Below are 21,451 nucleotides of genomic sequence, written 5' to 3' on the forward strand. Positions count from 1 at the left end.
CTATCAACATCTACATTTATCTTTCTTGACGGCAGAGGGCAGCAGAGTTCTAAATGAGAGGCATCCCTGCCCCTTCCCTCCTGCTTGCTTCTGGACAGCTCGCAGCTGGCAGTGAAACTCACCTGAGAGTCTCTGGGGTCACCTTGTAAAATTTCACATTCCTGTGCCTGCCTTGTCCTCCTGTGAAATACACGTGACTGTGGAGGTACAACTTGCTCGATCCATGTGCAAGTGATAGTAACCAGGTCTGAGTTTTTCATTAATTTCTTAATGTTACCGGTAACTTTCTATGAATTGCCTTAACAAACTTTACTCTCTTACTGAAGATATATTCGTGTGTACTTGATTTTATGGAGAAAAGGATGTGGTTTCCCAGATATCTTCATTTAAACTCTTGAAATAATTTTCATAAGCAAGGTCAAATTATGCGGCTAAAATGTTTTAGATGATCACATATACCTCTTTATGGAATATTTCTGAATATCATATATACAGATAGTTTTTCTAAACGTTATGCGGGTTAAACTCTCACCGCGAGTAATTTTGCTTTCCAGGCAATGAATCGCTCCCTGGCGAATGTGATTCTTGGAGGCTATGGTACCACGTCAACAGCTGGTGGAAAACCCATGGAGATTTCTGGCACACATACAGAAATCAACCTGGAGAATGCCATCGACATGATTCGAGAAGCTAGCAGTATTATTATTACTCCAGGTACAAAAAAAAGGGCTTTGTCATTGATTACATTAACAACTTCCTATAGTAGGAAAGCACCTAACCGACACTTGTTTGTTTTTGAAAACATAATGGGAGCTTAGAAGCAACCCTATTGTTACATAGTGAAAGGTATTGAGGATTTTCAGCTTGTGTTAATATTTTGGAGACCACGTAGCGATTCTATAAATTGATGACGTGGTTCTAGCCATGTCTTCCAGTGATTCTGTACCAATGTTGAATCATTTTCAAGTCTTGGTTGTTTATTCCTCGTTGATAATCTTTGGGCCCGTTGTCAGGATTAAGTTAGATATAGTATATGAAAGTAGCTCACTCTTAAACCTGCTCAGTAAGTGTTAGTAAATGTTAATCTTTTTCTTTTTAAAAACAAATATTTAAAAAATCATTGCGATTCCTGTGGTTTTCACCAAGGTGAGGTTGCGTCGCCTAGTAGAAAGAGCTTGGTCTGGGAGTCATTGCGTCTCATTTTGGTTTAATTTTGCTTCTGACAATCGACATAACATTGACCAAGCCATTTGATCTCTTCAAGCCTCAGTTTCTTTTTTAAAAAATACGTTTTTATTGATTTCAGAGAGGAAGGGAGAGGGAGAGAGAGATAGAAACATCGGTGATGAGAGAGAATCATTGATCGGCTGCTTCCTGCATGCTCCTATTGGGGATCGAGTCTGCAACCCTGGCATGTGCCCTGACCAGGAATTGAACCGTGACCTCCTGGTTCATGAGTCAGTGCTCAAGTATTGAGCCACACTGGCTGGGCAGTTTCCTTCTTTTCTGAAGCTGAGTTTAGTTCTTCTTCACTATGAAGATAATGCTGTGGTATTACAGCAACATACTATTTTCAGATTAAGCTTTTAACTCTGTCATGTTATATCATAGGCATTTTCTGTAAAGAAAATCTGTTGATTTGACATGTGGGTAGTTTTTGGTGGGTTCTATACTAAGATATAAGTAAACATTAGCATAATTGGGTGTTCAGGTACAAGCCTTCTCACCTGGGCCAGCATCATCCTCTGCAGACATTGGAGACTTGGGTTGGGGTTTGGTTGTCTCAGAGACAGGGCGGCTGCTGTCAGCTCTGTGTGGGAGCAGGCACATTACATTTGCTAGAATGCCTGGGACATTCCCGCAGAAAGAATCATCTCCCTCACAGCGGGCCTGGTGTCACCTGCTGAGAAGTGGTGCTGGAGTGGAAAGGTGGGAAGATGTGAGGGACTGACAGACAGAGACAGAGAGAGAGACAGCGGGAACACAGCGTGTGGGTGGTGTGTGTGGGAGGGGGTGCCCAGCAGTGTCAGACCTGCACAAGACTGAGGAGGGACCATTAGAATTTGAAGTTGGAATTTAGGCCAGTATTTTAAAAATTCCATATTATAAGCTTGCTTTCATTTTTAGTCCTATTCACGGATTGCTTTTTTGGGGCATAAAAATGTTTCCATCCAGAGAGGAATTTCAAAATAAAACCGCATTCTCCCGTGTTCTTGGCGTTCCCCGCAGGCTACGGACTGTGTGCGGCCAAAGCGCAGTACCCCATCGCCGACCTGGTGAAGATGCTCACGGAGCAGGGCAAGAAAGTCAGGTACGTCCTGCGCTCGGCTCGCGGTGTGTGTGCAAGCAACACTGATGGCTTCCTTGTAGATGACTGTTTCCTTTTTGTTGTCATCTTGCATGCAGTTTCTATTTGACAAGAAAGGAATGCGTGCTTATTGAATAAAATCAGAAAAACACATCTAAGTAGGAAGAAGCAAAAAGTAATCATAGTCCCACCACCTGGAGACAACCCCCCTTTGTGGGGTGGCCGATTTCACCATTCGCTTTATGTGGCAGGAACACTTGCTCCGTAGCTGTAACTTGGCGCTTGAACAGCCACCCCCGTTTCTGCTGCTCCCCATGCTCAGAGAAACTCTTCCATAACGAACTACAGGGGTTCCCCCCGGAGGGGCCAGTCTCTCTACCCGTGGTTTTGAACGGTAGGAACAGAAGCGTTGGTCCAGCGATGGGCTCAGACACCAAGTTGAGCAGGTCAAAGTCTACACCAGGGGTGGGGGCCGGCCGTCCTGTGGGTGTATAAGGCCCGTGAAATCATTTGGCCTGGCCCTGCGAAGGCATTAGGGGTAAGTTCATTAAATATTTGACCAAATGTAGTAGGCTAAGTTTTAAAAAGTATATATTATTATTATTATTATTATTATTTGTAATCCTCACCCTGGGATATTTTTCCATTGATTTTCAGAGAGTGGAAGAGAGAGGGAGAGACAGACAGAAATATCGACGCGAGAGAAACACATCGATTGGTTGCCTCCAACACTCACCTGGACTAGGGCCCAGGCCTGGAAGGATCCTGCAATCCGGGCACATGCCCTTGACTGGAATCGAACCGGGGACCCTTCGGTCTGCAGGCCAACACTCTATCCGCTGAGGCAAACCAGCTAGGGCAGCAGGCTAATTTTAAGTTGATAATTCTGTATGGCCTGAGGATGATGTTATAAATATCCAGATAGCCCCTGGCAGATAAAGGTTCCCCCTCCCTGGTCTAGACCAACCCTGTGCAGTAGACCTTTCTGTGGAAATGGAATGTTCTGGATCTGCACCCTTCCAGAACGGTGACCACTTGATGGGCTTCGCCTGAGAAATTGACTTAAACACATTTTTTAAAAAAGTAAAAAGAAAATTTTCAATGACAGTGGACAGTCAGTATTTTATTAGTGTCAGGTGTAGAGCACAGTGGTGAGACACGACTGTTTCTTAAAGTGGAGTTTTGCTCATGTAATCTTAGAAAAAGAAATTAAGTGGCAAAACCCCTGCGTTCTCATAACCCCCTGTTCTCATAAACTTCCTACCTAGTTTTTGCTGTTTCTGTCTAATAGCATCAAACCTAAATATAGGTTCAGGTGACAAAGGGAAATTTTATTATATGGGATTCCAGAGTAATTATTAACAGGGAAAACCAGAAGTCCCGTCTCTCTGGTTGGATTTGGGGAAGGAGGTGACCTTGCTTGACCAAACACGCCTGAAAGGAGAGGTCAGCGAAGAGGCAGACACGGTGGGAACCTGTGGGCTGGTTAACGGTGGACTCATGTAGCTCACCCCCTCAGGGGGGAAAAGACTGCTGGGGCTCCCCTTGTTATAAACCATCCACTCTCTGAAATATGCATTAGAGCAACCACTGCTGCGGCCACTTGCCGTTTGGACAGAGGCCTTTGCTCCTGGGAGGGCAGCAGGCGGGTGGCGAGCGGAGCACTGCATTTCCAGATCTTTCCATGGCCCTGGACGGAGGGTGTGAGGGATGGAACAATGGGGAGGTAAGGGATGTAGCCCTTTGTGTCTGCCCTGTGCACCCTGGCTCTGTAGTCTGGAGCTGGGCTACGGGGAGGCTGTGCAGGGCCCTGCATGTCTCGGGGAGGAAGGGAAATGCCGTGTCCCGGGGAAGCCGCCCTCTAGCAGTGGCATTGACTTGAGAGAGGCGTTAATGCCATAATTAAGGAAAATTGTCTGTTAGTGAAAGTTCCTTGCAGATGCCAGTCTTTCACTCTTGTCTGGGGCAGATGTTAAGAAAACAGGCCCAAGAGCATGCCTAGAGCCGGGCAGGGTTCCTGCCGGACTGCGTGCAGAGTCCAGGTTTTGGCCTGAATGTTGCAGCTGTTCACAGTGGTAAAAGGGGCTCAGGTGGTTAAACCAGAGGTTATCTAAACTGTTTGAGCGTCGGCTGCACATCTTTCTCTCTTTCTCCCCACCCTTCCTTCTCTCGCTCCTTCCTCCTATCTCTACTTTCCGGCAATCTAAAGTCTGTGTTTTTTTAAAATGTGAAGAGTTAAAATATTACTTTGTGGTAGGACCAGCATTCCTGGGCTGTAGTGGTTCCCACATGTAGGATCATCTTCAGTGAATTGCAGATTGATGATGAGAAAAGTCATTGACGTTGTTTCTTTATTTTCACACTAGAGGCCCGGTGCGCAGATTTGTGCATGGGGTGGGGGTGGGGGGTAGGGGATAGGGAGGTCCCTCAGCCTGGCCTGTGCCCTCTCGCAATCGGGGACCCCTTGGGGGATATAACAGTGCGCCAAGCGGCAGGTGGCCAGGGAGGAGCCCAAGCTGGGGCCTGGTGACCTGCCACGCTCATCCCAGACTGCTGCGCCTGCCTGCCGCGGCCGGGAGTGGGGAGAGGCTCCTGCCACCGCAGCCACACTCACCAGCTGTGAGCATGGCTTCTGGCTGAGCGGTACTTCCTGTGTTGAACGTTTGCCCCCTGGTGGTCAGTGCGCGTCATAACAACTGGCAACCGGTCGTTATGATAAGAAGTCTCATTTCGGTGACTCACTCCTACATTCACGTAGGGTACGAAACTCTGCTTCCATGTGGTCACAGTCGCCCCAGAAAGCATTTGCAGACCTACCAGTGAAAAGGATGTGTTACAGAGCTTTAATCACTTTCCTAAAAGAAAGTGTTTTTCTGTACTCAGTCCGCTTGTGAAAATCACATGTAGTGTAACGCCTGCTGTCACCATGTAGATGTTTAGGAGACGAGCGGCAGATCTAATAAAACAGAGGAAGATGGCTTCCAGGCCTCCGTTATCCTCAGGGAAGGGCATGTTTCATTTCATGTTGCTCTTTGCTTGCCCACTGACCAGCCTACGGTGGCCAGCCGTCCTGGGAACTCAGCCCAGTGTTAGAGGGGTGGGTGCAGAGCTGGGAGCATCGACGACTGCTGGCAGGACGTGAAAGAAAAAGAATAAGAGGAAGGAAAAAATGCTCTGTAAAGAAAAGGGAGAAGACAAATGGATGTTCGTTTCTGATCTCATTAAAATTTGCATTTTTTGCCAAAACCGGTTTGGCTCAGTGGATAGAGCGTCGGCCTGCGGACTGAAAGGTCCCAGGTTCGATTCTGGTCAAGGGCATGTACCTGGGTTGCGGGCACATCCCCAGCGGGAGATGTGCAGGAAGCGGCTGATCGATGTTTCTCTCTCATCGATGTTTCTAACTCTCTGTCTCTCTCCCTTCCTCTCTGTAAAAAATCAATAAAATATATTAAAAAAAATTTTGCATTTTTGTCCACGGGGACATAATAGAAACTGTTTTGGGATGACATCTGTCACACGGCTTGGGAAAAGTGATTATTTGATTTAAGATTAATGGGAGATATATAATTATATGTGAGTGTATTACAGTTTTTCTTTTTTTTTAAACTGTAGTAGGTTGAATTTTCTACACACTGGCTTTGTAACAAGTTATGCTAATCTTGCGTTTGCTTTAAACGTAAGAGAAGGATTCTTGCTAACACGATGACAGTGGATTATCATCGTTTTCCTTTCTCGCTTCTGTGTGAAGATTTCTTATTTATTTAAAGGGGATCACAGGAACTTTGTTGACTTTGCCTCGGGTGTCGTCATCTTTTCACAGGAGAAAGGCATGTTTTCTTTACAAGGTTAGGACTGTGCAAATCCATAGATGCTGGCTTCCTTTCACAGAGGCGGGCGGCTGTCTGAACAGGAGGCTGCTGCCATGGTTACCTCGCCCCTTTAAGGGGGAAACCTGTATTTGCAGTCACGGTACCTCAGTCCTTTCATCACTGGGCGCTCCCACGGGTTCCTGGAGCACAGCTGCGGGCCGCTGGCTTAGGAGCTCTGAGCCTCAGGACCCCCTCACGCCCAGCATCCAGATGTGGTGACATACTCGCACACAGCCCTCATGGAAACGGGCCCGTGTGGACATATGACTGTCATCAATGAGTGATGTCCAAGTGGCGCCAAGGAAAATTGCATCTGTCACCCAGCCCGTCTGTGTGACTTCATGGGCCATGATGGATGCAGAGATACTGCCGTCTCCCTCCTGGGCCGTAGCCAGAACACGCTCCCCGGGAGCCGAGGTGCAGCGGGCCCGAGGCGTTCCAGGACAGGGCTCGTTGGGAACATCGGGAAAGCCCACCGACTTAGACTTTCTTTACTGGCCACGGTGTTGTCGCTTCCCAGTGGCTCAGAACACCTTTGGAGCTCACCTAGCTCACGCTTGATTTCTGCAGGCTTTTTATGGAAAATCTTACAGGAGCACGGACATCTCTTGTTATTTCCCAGTCTTTGCATTGCTATGATCGGCTTTTCATTATAAAGCAGAGATAGTGTTGCCAATGAATAATTCTTAGGGAGAGTTGTAATATTTTTTTTTTTTTTTTTTACAATTTAATCACTGCTTAATTTTCTTAAAAAAATGTTTTTATTGATTTCAGAGAGGAAGGGAGAGGGAGAGAGAGGTAGAAACATCAATGATGAGAGAAAATCATGGATTGGCTGCCTTCTGCATGCCCCCTATTGGGGATCAAGCCCGAAACCTGGGCACATGCCCTGACTGGGAATTAAACCAAAGCAAGTCTGTGTCTTCATTCACATCTGAGTTCAACCTACGTGCAGAGTCGCCAAGAACCTCTCAGATCGAAGGTGTCTGTTGTGCTCCTAGGACAGTGATGGTGAACCTATGACACGCGTGTCAGAGCTGACACGCAAACTCATTTTTTTGGTTGATTTTTCTTCGTTAAATGGCATTTAAATATATAAAATAAATATCAAAAATATAAGTCTTTGTTTTACTATGATTGCAAATATCAAAAAATTTCTGTATGTGACACAGCACCAGAGTTAAGTTAGGGTTTTTCAAAATGCTGACACGCCGAGCTCAGAAGGTTCACCATCACTGACCTAGGAAGTGGCCTCTTCTCGCAGGTTCTGACTGTTGACCAGACTTCCTTAGGCTTCATACTGTCCCCTGCATGTGGGTGTGGAGGGAAGCACAGATGGCTGTGTTAGAAGCCTGTGACTTCGGTGTCTCGTAAAGCCGTGCATTCTGGACTCATCCCTTGGAAACCCTTGTGGTCTGAGGGAAAAACTCACCGCTGATGAAACCAGGGCCTCTGACCATCGGGGTGACTTTGGGTTCTTAGTCCTAGTATTAGTGAGAAGAAACTCTCTGAGCTGATTCTCTTCAATAAGGTTCAAGTAAACATACATAAACAAAAGGCCCCTTCTCATTTCAGGTCCAGATTCTTCCGTATCTCGCTTACAGTGTGCGTTTTGGGCTGCTCACTAGCATTGCCCTTCAGGAGCCACTCAGCAGCATCATTACTGGTACTTCTTCTGACAGAAAGATGAAATTCGGTACCGTTTCTACTAAATCTCTGCACTGTGTCAGGATATAGTATTCTAGAACATTCGTGGCAAACGAGATGTTTCATGTTTTCTCTGATATCATTCTCCATCGCCTAATTGGCTGTTTTGAAATAAAATTGCTTCATGGTCCTGCTTCCCTTCTGGTGACGGAAGAGCCAGATGTGGGCCCAATCTGTAGTAATCTCCTCCACGTGGACAGGGTCGTGTTGTGACACGGTCAGTGTTTGCACGAGATCGCCCGATTGCACCCTGTTTGGAAGACTTCTTGTTCTTTGTGTGGCTTCTGTGGCACAGGCCACATGTGCCCATGGGAAATGTGACCGCCGCCCTTTGTCATAAAACAGGTCCTATTATTCTGTCCCAGAAAAATGGAGCCCCTGAGACCTATTTGTAAGCTCGTTAACAAATTCATGACTTTCTTCCTGACAAAGGCAGGCCACGGACAAACACCAGATTTCAGATCAGAGTAGCAGCTCGGCCCTTATTTCCCTTCAAAAAAAAAGAAAGAAAAGAAAAGAAAGGTACATAATGTTCTCTCGTTCTGGCTGTTGGAAAGCACTAGGAAATTAAACGAACATTTTCTTTTCCTTTGGAATCGTATGAGTGAGTTCGTCTGGGCCACTGGTGGTTGGAGGGACTTTCACAATTTTAGAAAGCTGGGTGCCTGTCCTTTAGCCTAAGAAGCTTCGCCAGAAAGTTGATTCTGTAGCTTTCCTCATTAATCAGTTTCTGTCGACACGGCCTGCCTCGTCAGGAAGTTTTTCCACTCGTTACCAGGTTCCTCCTCAATTGGATGGGCTAACCCCACCCAGCTGGTCCCCGCCTTTCCATCAGCAAGGAATAATTTATGTCCCGTTTAATGTCCCCTGCTTCACATTTTATAACGTTTTCTTCTAAACTACAGTTACTACAAAATAGCTTTTTCTTGCACTTCGAATAAGTGACCTGTAACTGTCAATCAGAAATTCTGATTGGAATGTAATAAACCAAAGAAACCTGCCTTTTTCAGATCCCATCATTTTTTTCACAGGTGAAATGCACAATTAGTAAAAAATATTGAAAGTAGTAACAAATCTTTTTATTACTTCAATGGACCCTGCTCAGAATGGAGCATCGGACATGCAAACATACAGTTGTGTGTAGCACATACCAGGGACTCTATGGCCTCAAAGGGGAGCGACAGCCTGTTCTGTGACTCAACAATTCGTACACGTTTACTTGCTATAATTCTGAATAAAGAAGTCCTACTTTAGGAAGTGGTTGGATTGGAGAATCTTTTTTTAAAAAATATATTTTTATTGATTTCAGAGAGGAAGGGAGTGGGGGAGAGAGATAGAAACATCAATGATGAGAGAGAATCATTGATCCACGGCCTCCTGCACATCCCACTCTGGGGGTCGAGCCCACAACTCGGGCATGTGCCCTGACTGGGAATTGAACCCATGACCTCCTGGTTCAGAGGTTGACACTCAATCACTGAACCACACCGCCTAGGCAGGAAACATTCTGTCTAATCGTATCTGTGGAAGGGCTGAAGATGGCCTTTTGAAATGTGACTCTATTAAAGTAAATCTGTGTTCTAATATTAGTTATGACCAAATTCCCACTGAGTTTAGTGTTCACAATTGTTTGCCTCGGTCTCTATTGTTAGCCTCGGTCTCTGTTGACTATCATTTCTCTAGTCTTTTGATGTAGTTGTGAGTACAAATAATTTCTGGCTTTTGTTGAATTACCTTGGTATTTACTAGGATTTCAAGTTATAAATTAGAAAACCAACTTAGAAAATGTTGGCATCAAACCAACATTTGTCTTAATGTAAAAATGTGTGTTTCTTTTTATATAAGTGACCATTAAAATGTGGATGTATTTGAAAGATACAGATGAACATTTAAATTACCAAAATGTATTTGAGTATAATTTACAGGTTACATTTACTGAAGGCTTATGTGTGCCAGGCGGTTGGTCTAATTGTCTCACTTAAATCTCACAGTCCTTCCCTGAAGAGGTTTTATCATCACTCCCATTGTTCACATGGGGAAAGGGCGGCACACGGAAGTTAATTGTCCAAATGTCTTGAACCCAGGCCGTGGATCTCTAGAGTGTTTCACTGCTACTCTATGCTACTTCCCCAAATTCTTTTTAAAAAAATATATATTTTATTGATTTTTTACAGAGAGGAAGGGAGAGGGATAGGGAGTTAGAAACATTGATCAGCTGCCTCCTGCACACCTCCTACTGGGGATGTGCCCACAACCAAGGTACATGCCCTTGACCGGAACCAAACCTGGGACCCTTCAGTCCGCAGACCAACGCTCTATCCACTGAGCCAAACCGGCTAGGGCTCCCCAAATTCTTTCTCTAAAAGGAGATGCGGGAAGTTTATGAGTAAGCCTACCTTACTGGGCACACCTTTCATTGAGCACGAGAATCGAGTGCCAGGTACTGATAAATGAGCGTGGTTCCTGTACTGAGGAGCTCTTGGCCTGGAGAGTGCAGCCATGGGAAGGAGGAGCTGCATAAGGAAAGAGTGTGGCGGCTGCAAGATCTCTCTGTGATCTCATTTAGTAGTCCTTTCCCTTCTGTAGAATCTTGTTGTGGTCAGGGACAGCCGGCTCTGTTTTGTTAAGCATGTACACAATAAAAATAATTTTTTTCTAGTTCAAAGGGAAGAACCAAGAGGCTAGTAGGCTTGGCGGTTCAGAATTCTGGATATTCTTCATGTGATGATGGGACATTGATGAGCTTTGGCCGTAGGTTCCTGGAAATTGCCGGTCTTGGCCAACCGATGTCTGATACAATTAACTTTAATACATACTTTGGAGATCAGCCAGTTCCATGGGCCAGAATTGTTATAAACTCCCATTGCCTCATCAGCATGCACATACATATTTCTACAAATGTAGCGTGTTCTGTTGTTTCTCTCAAAACATTGGCATTCTGTTACAATAGTCTTGCGTGTGTTTGTCTCCAATCTTAGCATCTTAAAAGTTTAGTATAATAAATTATTATACAAACAGATATAAAGTGATCTGCCCTTTGGGATGTTCAGCATAACATGTTGGTTAGCTCTGCGGTTATTTACCCTGTGCAACTAGCTCAAAAGAAACATCATCTTTATGAAGTCTGCAGCTAATCACATATCACAATAATAACTCATACATTTAGAGGTTTTTGATTTCTAATTTGGTCCATGACACCTCAGTGAAAGCATAAAGATGATAGCCAGTGGGTTAATTTAAGGATAAGCAAAGGTAGTATTAAAAACAAATAAATTAAAATTAAACAAAAATATTGGAATCAAACAAAATCGAAATCCAAAAGTAAATCACAAAGTGTATATTGGTTTACTCAGCTAAAATAGAAACTCTAGTTCATGGAATTTTAGGACTGGAAAGGGAGTTTGTGGCAGACTGAATAATGACCCCCAAGTATGTTCACCTCCTAATCCTTAAAATCTGTGAATGGGTTGCCTTCCATGGCAAATGGCAAAAGGAACTTTTGTAGATTTGAGGTGAGGATTTTGAGATAGGGAGATATCCTGGATTATTCAGGTGGGCCCATGTAGTCACTAGGGTCAGACTCAGAGAAGTGACAATGGGAAGAGAGGTCACAGTGATGCAGCCACAAGTCAAGGAATGGGGGCAGCCTCCTGAGGCTGGAAAAGGCAAGCAGTGGATTCCTAGTCCTACCAGCACCATGATTTCAGTGCAGAGAAATGGAGTTTGGACTCTGACCTCCAGAACTGTAAGAGCATCATCAATTTGTGTTGCTGTGAGCTACTAAATTTGTGGTAATTTGTTACAGCAGCAATAGGAAACTAATTCACACCTTGAGTGTCATGTAGTATGACTCTCAGTCTTTCTTTAAGTCTCACCAATCAGGTTTGGGAAGAGGAGAGGACCTGGGGAAGCAAGAAATACTTCTTGGTGATCAGAGGGCTGAGAGATTAAGAGAAAGTTTTTGGTGTTCAAGACTACTATGAACATCGCAGAAGAGCTCAGATGAGTCCTTGGTGGCAGTTAGTACTATAGGAGTGGGGTAGAGAAATATCTTACATTATTTTGGAAGTCCCGAGTCCACCTAAGCTGTTCCTCTCTTATGGGTAGTTCAGACCATTGAGGATCCCCTGCCTCCTCCCATACCTGGAAGGCTGTCCTAGCTGCTGTAGCTGTCTTGATCATGTCCAATGCCAACCAACCATCCTTCACATTTGCATGGGAAATACTCTTGACTCCGAGTGCATTAGCTCAGATTAATGAGTTTCCCTGTCCCTGATCCACAGAGAAGAAGCCTGAAGCATCCCCTAATTGGGCCATTTGTTTTAAATTAATAGAAAGTAGTTTGTTTTTTCTGAAATTTTAAGTCCAATTCTTCCTTTTGTATTTGAAGATCATTTCATTTTATTCCGTGTAAAGAAAATGAGGACTATTTGGTCAACTTCTGTTTGGTTTGGTCTGCTTGAAAATAGTTTTGCCATTTTTCTAGCCAGCTGATCTTTTTTCACTTAGAGCGTGTTATTTTCTAAGTCGTTAGATGTTCTGTGTTTCTCCTGAATTTTTGATGCTTTTGAGCAGCAGCTCCCTGAACGGAATCTAGTTATTTAGTTGTGTCATTGGGTCTAGTCGGTAGGGTCTAGTCGGTAACGGAGGTAAGACCACCTGTGGGTGAATCTGGGAAAGCAACCCTGTGCTAATTTGGAATGTTGACCTGAAATGGACACAGTTGAAATGCAAATGGGCATTAACTTTGAATGAAAATTAGCTGATTAATAATATGTTTAAACCTCTGTAAAGAGAAAAGAGCTTTTCAAACTAAAAATATATTTTTTTTCATTTCTGATAGGTGAGTGGACATGGTCACCATTTCTTTTTTTAAAATATATTTTTATTGATTTCAGAGAGGAAAGGAGAGAGAGAGAGAGAGAGAGAGAGAGAGAGAGAGAGAGAGAGAAACATTAATGATGAGAGAGAATCGTTGATCAGCTGCCTCCTGCACGCCCCTTGCTGGGGATCAAGCCCGCAACCCTGGCATGTGCCCTTGACAGGAATCGAACCCGGGACCCTTCAGTCCGCAGGCCAATGCTCTATCCACTGAGCCAAACCAGCTAGGGCCAAACTAACATTTTTGATTTTAAGATGCTCTTTTGAAAATTATTTTTTCCCATCATTGTAAAAAAAAAAAAAGACACATCAGTCCCCTGAAATGTAATTAATGATAGGATTTCTGCCTTTGTTGGAGGACATTCTCTGGCCTTTGGTTCTCCCACACAATATTTAGAAAAATGGTGAGTTAGTAGCCATGTACATCAAACACTGCATTGAAGTGCATAAGAAATTACAATTTCAGTTTAAGTTTTTCTTGGCTGAGATTTGGTTTGTTAATCTTGGTAATGTATTTTGTTAGGTACAGTATTTACAAGGAACTATTAGCTGGGAGAAAGAGAAATATGGACTCTGTTTACTCAAATGCCCATTGAGCAAAAAGTATAGATGGTTATTATTTCTAACAACTACTCATTCTTATTATGGAACAATTTCAATAAAATAGCTCTGAGAGAGAACACTGAAAGCCCTTAATTTTTTTTTTCTTTTTCTCTTGAGGTAAGAATAAGGGATAGAGGCAAACTGCTTTGAGCTCTCTTTAAGACCTTGCAGACTGACCGGTGTGGCTTAGTTAATGAGTGTTGTCCCATGCATCGAAAGGTTGCCAGTTCGATTCCCAGTCAGGGCATATACCCAGGTTGTGGGTTTAACCCTTTGAGTGCCAACCAATATCCTAGGAACTATGCTAAAGTTGCCAAGGCATTTTTACTGATTTTACAGCAGTTTAGGAAAAAAAAATTATGTATTGCAAGTAAATGAAGTTACATATTCAAAAACTTAAGGAAATCTTTATTACATTGACATATTTAGCAATATCACCATCACTAATAAAAGCAGACTTAGAACTGGACGCCATTTCGAAGCTTTGATAGCGCTCCCGGCACTTTTGGCGAAAGACAGGAGGAGCGCAATCGTGCTCCCCGGCACTCTAGGGGTTAATCCCTGGTTGGGGTGTGTACAGGAGGCATCTGACCAATGTTTCTCTCCTTCTCCCTTCTTCCCCCTCTAAAAAATAAATAAAAACATTTTTAAAAAGACCTTGCAAGTGTCCTGTTCCTCATAAAATTTTACTCCCTGTATTGAACACATGCTGATGGTTTTTATCTGAACCAATTTTATTATGATGGTTGCAAAATGGTGGTTTTATAACCCACCACACTTATCAGTTGATGGCCTACCACTTAGAGTGTGCCTCCCTTCTTCCCTCCCTCCCTCCCTCCCTCCCTCCCTCCCTTCCTTCCTTCCTTCCTTCCTTCCTTCCTTCCTTCCTTCCTTCCTTCCTTCTTGACTTATGGATCTGTTATCAGTCTTGACTCATGAATTCTCATGTTCTGCAGTGGTTTATAACCTATTACTATCCTTATTTATTTTGACATTCAAATTACTTTTTAATTTTTACACTAGAGGCCCGGTGCATGAAATTTGTGCATGGGGTGGGGAGAGGTCCTCCTCAGCCCAGCCTGCACCCTCTCACAATCTGGGACCCCCTGGGGGATGTCCGACTGCCCTCTCGCAATCCAGGACCGCTGGCTCCTAACCGCTAGCCTGCCTGCCTGCCTGATCGCCTCTAACCACTCACCTGCCTGCCTGATTGCCTCTAACTGCTCGCCTGCCTGTCTGATCGCCCCTAATCACTCTGCATGCCTGCCTGATTGCCCTTAACTGCTCGCCTGCCTGCCTGATTGCCCCTAACCACCTCTGCCTCGGCCCCTGCCATAGCGGCTTCATCCGGAAGGATGTCCAGAATGACGTTTGGAAGGTTGTTTGGCTGTCTGGTCTAATTAGCATATTACTCTTTTATTATTATGGATACTGACATGTCATGCGTGCCTTTAAAGCCACATGTCCAAGTCACTCTCTTGTGTGCATTCATTTGGCTTTGTGTTCTGCCTTCTTTCTCACTTCATGCAAGGATTACACAAATCCAGCCTTTCCTCTTTTAAAAATTTGAATTATTATACGTATGTGGACCCACCTTCTCTGAGCTTAATGTTGTGTTTTTCCTACTGCTGCTGTCATTGCCCATGAACCTGATGGGTTAAGGCTTGGAGTCCTGAACTTTATAAAGACTGAGAGTCTTGTTCACAAGGTCAAGTACCTTTGAAATCTCCATTCACCGTGTCTTTTCCTTTCCCAAATTCATTGCAGTAAGCAGGCTTAAGAGTACATTTTGGTGATTTTATTATTTATTTATTTTACTTTTTAAAATACATTTTTGTTGATTTCAGAGAAGAAGAGAGAGAAACATTAATGGTGAGAGAGAATTATTGATCAGCTGCCTCTGGCACTCCCTATACTGGGGATCGAGCCCACAACCTGGGCATGCACCCTTGACTGAAATCAAACCTGGGACCCTTCCATTCACAGGCCGATGCTCTATCCACTGAGCCAAACCAGTGAGGGCCATTTTGGTGATTTTATTATGTGCATCTTTCCAAGTCTATTTTTTTAAAATATATTTTATTGATTTTTTACAGAGAGGAAGGGAGAGAGATAGTTAGAAACATCAATGAGAGAGAAACATCGATCAGCTGCCTCCTGCACATCCCCCACTGGGGATGTGCCCGCAACCCAGGTACATGCCCTTGACCGGAATCGAACCTGGGACCCTTCAGTCCGCAGGCCGATGCTCTATTCACCGAGCCAAACCGGTTTTGGCTCCAAGTCTATTTTTTTATATTCATGCTTAAAATATTATATTATTAAAATGACATGTTCAGATTTGAAGTTTAGTAATAATAACTCATTTAATGAGTATATACTTTGGTACCTGGAGAAATTTTTTTCAAATGTTTTATTGCTACTGTACAGTTTTAAAGAGATATCTTAATCCAAGAGTCTGCATAACACTTTGGAAATGTTTTCTCTGCGACCGTTTGAAAATGGCTGTTGTCGTGCTGACTGTAGCTTGCACTTCTACAGGGGAGCGTGAACATCAATTGTCAGTATTTTGCCTAATTTCCTTCGTTTTCAGGAGTGATTGAAAGCTCTGGTATGGAAAAGAGAATGACATTAACATTTAAATGTTTAGTAAAAAAAATGCAATATTTCTTTTTAAAGAACATTGTAAATTTTTTTTTAAAATATATTTTATTGATTTTTTACAGAGAGGAAGGGAGAGGGATAGAGAGCCAGAAACATCAATGAGAGAGAAACATTGATTAGCTGCCTCCTGAACACCCCCCACTGGGGATGTGCCCGCAACCAAGGTACATGCCCTTGACCAGAATCGAACCCAGGACCCTTGAGTCCGCAGGCCGACACTCTATCCACTGAGCCAAACCAGTTCTGGTGAGAACATTGTAAATTTTTACTCAAGTGTTGAACTGTTACATTCCCCAAAGTGACAGGAGAGAAACTATGGTTGAAGAACTTAAAAGCTGACCAGTTGGTGTAGCTCAGGGGTTGAGTGTTGACCCAGAAACCGAAAGGTTAAAGGATGGATTGCTGGTCAGGGGACAAGCCTGGATTGTGGGCTTGATCCCCAGTAGCGGGTGTACAGGAGGCAGCCGATAGATGATGTTTCTCTCTCCTAGATATGTCTATCTCTGTATCCTTCTCCTTCCCCATCTCTCTAAAAATGAAAAAAAAAAAAAAAAAAGAGAACTTGAAAGCTGATGAGACGGTGAGGTTGGGGAACACTGTTTGAAGTAAACTGTTGACTGTCTTTAATTTTATTCTCATTAAAATCGGACTGCAGACAGCCCACTGAAGGAAGAGGGGAGGAATTCCTTTTAAATGAATCATAAAATATTAATAGTTTATTTTATCCAGTTCATTTCTACCTCCCACCTCTAGTAATTTTTTCAAAATCTACTTCCCCAGCACTTAAGGGATGCTGGTCAATGTTGTGCATTATTGTAGCACTTTGCATACTAAGAGACTTTTTTTTTCTCCTATGTCTGCTTGCCCATGCAAATATTTAATTTATTGTTTATAGCTTGTAGAATTGTTGAACAATTCTTGGCTCTCAGCTTTTCTCAGAGCACACTAGAAATTGGATTCTTGGACCACCCATTCAAGCAGAGATAAATAGGTATTTCTCAGACCTCTTCCACTGAGAGTTTTCATAGCCTTAGGCATCCTGTGGGCACAATAACAGCTGGTTACTACTCTACGGGGAAACTGAGATGGAGAGAGAGTCATTAAGCGACTTGCCCAACATCACACAGCTGGTTAACCTGAACTGTTAACTAAACAAAATCGTCTCTTAAATTGCTTGACTCGACTGACTATATCGTTTAGTAGTTAAAAGTTCAGACTCTTGAATCCCAGTGTGACCATTTTCCTAAGAAAGTTGTGCATACCACATAGTACATTGTAAAGAGTGAATATTAGCCATTATGTCAGTATACACGCCAGCCCCTCTTGTATCCGTTCTTGCTCATTCCTTTTAGATAAAGGAATGCAGCTCTAAAACGCACTTTTTATAACTAAGTACTAGATCTGAATCAGCTGCCCTAAATTCTAATTCTTGATGGAGACTGTTTGGGCCAGAATGAGATAATACATGAGAAATCACTTATACATGATATCACAACATAAAAGCATGGAGTGTTCATTTATTTTATATGGAGTTAATGTAGACTAATATTTCTCATAGAAAAATATTAAAAACACAAGAAAAAAGCCACCATCTGTTGTACAACCATCTAGAGATAACTGTTGTTGTTTTTTCCCTTTCGGCATGAGTTTCTGTGTGTTTTTTTTAAACCTAAGTTGGTCATTGAGGAACATTCAGTGGTCCCAGAAGGAAGATTATGCAAAGGGGAATCTGGTGAAGAGAACTCCCTCACTTGATGTCTTTCTTTTTCCCCAGTGATAAGCCTCCCAATAATCCAGGCTCGTCATGATCAGTTTTAAAGGTGTAGAAAACCATTTGTCAGTTGTCTGGGTGATAAAAATGGCCGTTTTATAGCTCTTTGCAGGTCTGCTTGGTGAGGGGTCAATTCTTATGCTTTAATCTGTTCCTAACAGGACCGTGTTGGGCGTGGGGAGGGAGGCCTGGCTTGGCAGCAGTTCCTGTGACAGTAACAGCATCTTCAATGACCACACGTTTTGTCAGAGGCAGCGATGGGCTGTGCTGGCTGTCGATGCTCATGCAGTCTCAGGCTGCATCAGTGGGGGGATCTGAGGATGTGATTTGCTTGCTGGGCCCTGTGCATCTAGATCACATCCAGCAATATTGTGTTCTCTTTTGAGGGGCTGCGGTTTGAGCTGGGCATTGGCAGAGGTCGGAACAGGGAGCTAGGACATCCTGCAGATCGTTGAGTAGTTGGAAGACTCGAGGATGTTTTGCTTAGTAGGCACCCTAGGATGGCTGACAGGGACCCCATAGGGAAGAGGGAGTAGACTCATGGCTGCAGGTGGCAAAGCTACAGACCTTGGAGAGCAACGAGGTGGGGGTTCTCCCCGGCTTACTGTAACGAGTGTGTGCATGTGTTATATGTAATTGTCAGGACTGTCTAGTAATGCAACAGACCTTAGGAAGGAGTAAGTTTCTGGTCACTGAAGGTATTTAAGCCGAGACTGGATGGATCCCTGCCACAAGATTCTATAAAATGCATTTCTTCCCTGGATTTGCTTTTTATTGAGCTCTTCTTATATGTCAGGGACTGTGCCCAATGCTGAGGAGACAGAGGTCAGTACGATGGGCAAGAGCAGTAGTTCTCAACCTTCTGGCCCTTTATTATTATTATTTTTAATATATATTTTATTGATTTTTTTTTTTTTTTACAGAGAGGAAGGGAGAGAGATAGAGAGCTAGAAACATCGATGAGAAACATTCAGAGAGAAACATCGATCAGCCGCCTCCCGCACACCTCCCACTGGGGATGTGCCTGCAACCAAGGCACATGCCCCTGACCGGAATCGAACCCGGGACCCTTCGGTCCTCAGGCCGACGCTCCATCCACTGAGCCAAACCGGTTACGGCCTGGCCCTTTAAATATAGTTCCTCATGTTGTGACCCCCAACCATAAAATTATTTTCGTTGCTACTTCATAACTGTAATGTTGCTGCTGTTATGAATCGTAATGTAAATATCTGACATGCAGGATGGTCTTAGGCGACCCCTGTTAAAGGGTCGTTCGACCCCCAAAGGGGTCACGACCCACAGGTTGAGAACCTCTGGGCAAGAGGCTAGGTTACATGACTTTAAAGATCCCCTTATGGCCGGGGCTGGAAGAAATTGCTTGTTGCTTCAGTTTCCTTTGCCTTGATAAAGCGTGGAGCTCTGATCTGTATATTCCTCTGCCTTGTGGACACTGCAGCGTGTTCCTGTCATGTTTCTTCTATGACGTAGAGTAATGCTTCATCACTCCCTGAAAGACTGTAGGCCACGCACTCATGTACAGGACAATATTTTATTCTCCCACTTTTGAACATAGAGGTAAAAGCTGACTGTAGAGTTGATTTTTCATGGCAAATGTTTAATTCCATGCTGACTTACATATGTTTTCTTAAAGACTCAAGATATGTCAAAAAGTATAATGAAAGCAGAATGCTTTTTGAATGTAAGGTGATACTACATAGGAATGTTGTTGGAAGTTCATTGTACTTCAGACGTATTTGGAGGATTCAGGCTCTAACGTTATGCTTATTTTTCTGAGGGGAGTCCTAGTGTGTGTATACCGAGATACCCAATCTCCAACTTCAATATTTGCAAATTGACCACATATCGGTGCTGATTCGACTTCTGCCTGCAGAGATGAGGCAGCACCAGAAGGAGCAGAGGGGCCAAGAACAAACTGTGCTGATTGGGAGGTGATCTTGGGGTCTCTGTACATTTTGGCCCATCAAGTAAGGCCAGCTGTTGGTTTGCTTCACATCTAGGTTTGGAATTCACCCAGTTGCAGGCCGGATGCCTGGCCAGCTTAATGTGCTGCTGGCTGAAGCTGGGGTGCCATATGATATTGTGTTGGAAATGGACGAGATCAACGAGGACTTCCCAGGTAAGCGATGGGGCCGATGGTGACATTGACTTGTTCTTAGAGTGACTAAAGCAATGCCAGTCCCGGACAGAAACTGTGGGATCACGGGAGACCTGCTCATCAGATGGGGGGCAACCTGCTCCTGGTGGGGATGCAGCCACAATGACATGAACAGAACAGTGCTGAATGCTTCACCCGGGTTGTAAGCAGCACAGGTGACTCTGCTCCCGGGAGGAGAGCTGAGGGATGGAGCAGGCCCTGGAGGCGATGCAGGGAGGGGGCTGCCCAGGGGCTTGGGACACACCTGGCTTTGGAATCCAGGCCCTGACTCTCTCTCTCTCTCTCTCTCTCATGACGTTGAACTAGTTACTCAAGCTCAGGTTCCTCATTTATCAAATTGCTGTTGATAATTCAGTGTCTGATTTCTGCAGGGTTTACTGGTTTCCAGTTGTACCAACTCACGATCAGAATAGTATTTTTCTGTCCCCTTTAAAGTACTAGACTTCACTGGACAAGGTGCTGTCCTGTGTGGCTGTCATGGGTCTTGGTTGAGTGCTGATGGCATTTGGCCCAAGATCATGTTTGTTAAAATTAAACCAGTTTTCTCTGGCAAGTGTCCACTGTTAACATAAAAAACAAACAAACTGTTTGTTAGAGAAAAATAATGAAATCGTGTGTATGTCTCGATTCACATGGCATTTTGGCAAAGTTCTAAGGTCGTTCACATTATAATGCTTAACGAGGGAATTTTAGCCATTTTCATTTTATGCCTCCTTTCAGATTTCACTGTTGCTAAATTATGTGTGAAACCTGCCAGTTCCAGGAATTATGGACACAGCTTAAATATAGTACAGACTCAGAGACCATTTTCTTTTAGACAGCAAGTTGCATTTATGGGGTCATCTTAGACGTTGAAAATGGAACACAGATATTCTAAAATATCGTAATTGGCAAGATCACTTTGGGATAATGAAAGAACTATATAAAGTCACATTAGGGGAAGGGAAGCAGAATAATGCAAGCTCCAGCCAGGATGCTCAGGTTAGATTCAGGCCTATTGCTTTTTAGCTGTGTGACATTGGCTAAGTCACTGAACCTCTCTGATAAAGCCCTTGGTATGGTGCCTGGCACAGCGTGGGTCTTACAAACATTAGCTCTTGTTATTATCATTATAAAGCCAGATCACTCTCATTTTCCTGGAAAGAAGTGAAAGTGACTCCCCTGAGTTTTATATTTTCTCTTTTTTTCTTTCATGGTGTAGACACTGATTTGGTCCTTGTCATTGGAGCTAATGACACTGTCAATTCAGCAGCTCAAGAAGACCCCAACTCTATTATTGCAGGCATGCCGGTTCTCGAGGTCTGGAAGTCAAAGCAGGTAAGTTCCAGGCTCATGCTTCATCCTAGTTACACACACGCAGAGCTTTGCTTGGTCACTTGATGAGAAGTGACGAAGGCTTGTGGAGGCCCAGGAGTTGGAGTAGGATTAGGGTCCAGTTCTCCTGGTGCAGCTTCTGTGCTCTGTGGCCACCG

At 43.9% G+C, this 21,451-nt stretch overlaps 1 protein-coding gene across 1 annotated transcript in view; it reads left to right on the top strand.

Moving 5' to 3' along the window:
- The window catches only part of NNT (nicotinamide nucleotide transhydrogenase), a 72,203-nt gene that overhangs the window by 47,941 nt on the left and 2,811 nt on the right, over nucleotides 1-21,451 (top strand). Inside the window, exons 17-20 of the mRNA XM_081089004.1 lie at nucleotides 555-714; nucleotides 2,230-2,311; nucleotides 19,822-19,940; nucleotides 21,181-21,296. Coding sequence (XP_080945130.1) covers nucleotides 555-714; nucleotides 2,230-2,311; nucleotides 19,822-19,940; nucleotides 21,181-21,296 — 477 coding nt within the window. The remainder of the gene's footprint in view (nucleotides 1-554; nucleotides 715-2,229; nucleotides 2,312-19,821; nucleotides 19,941-21,180; nucleotides 21,297-21,451) is intronic.

Source organism: Myotis nattereri (genome assembly GCF_964212035.1).
Source record: "Myotis nattereri genome assembly, chromosome: 4".
NCBI lineage: Eukaryota > Metazoa > Chordata > Mammalia > Chiroptera > Vespertilionidae > Myotis > Myotis nattereri.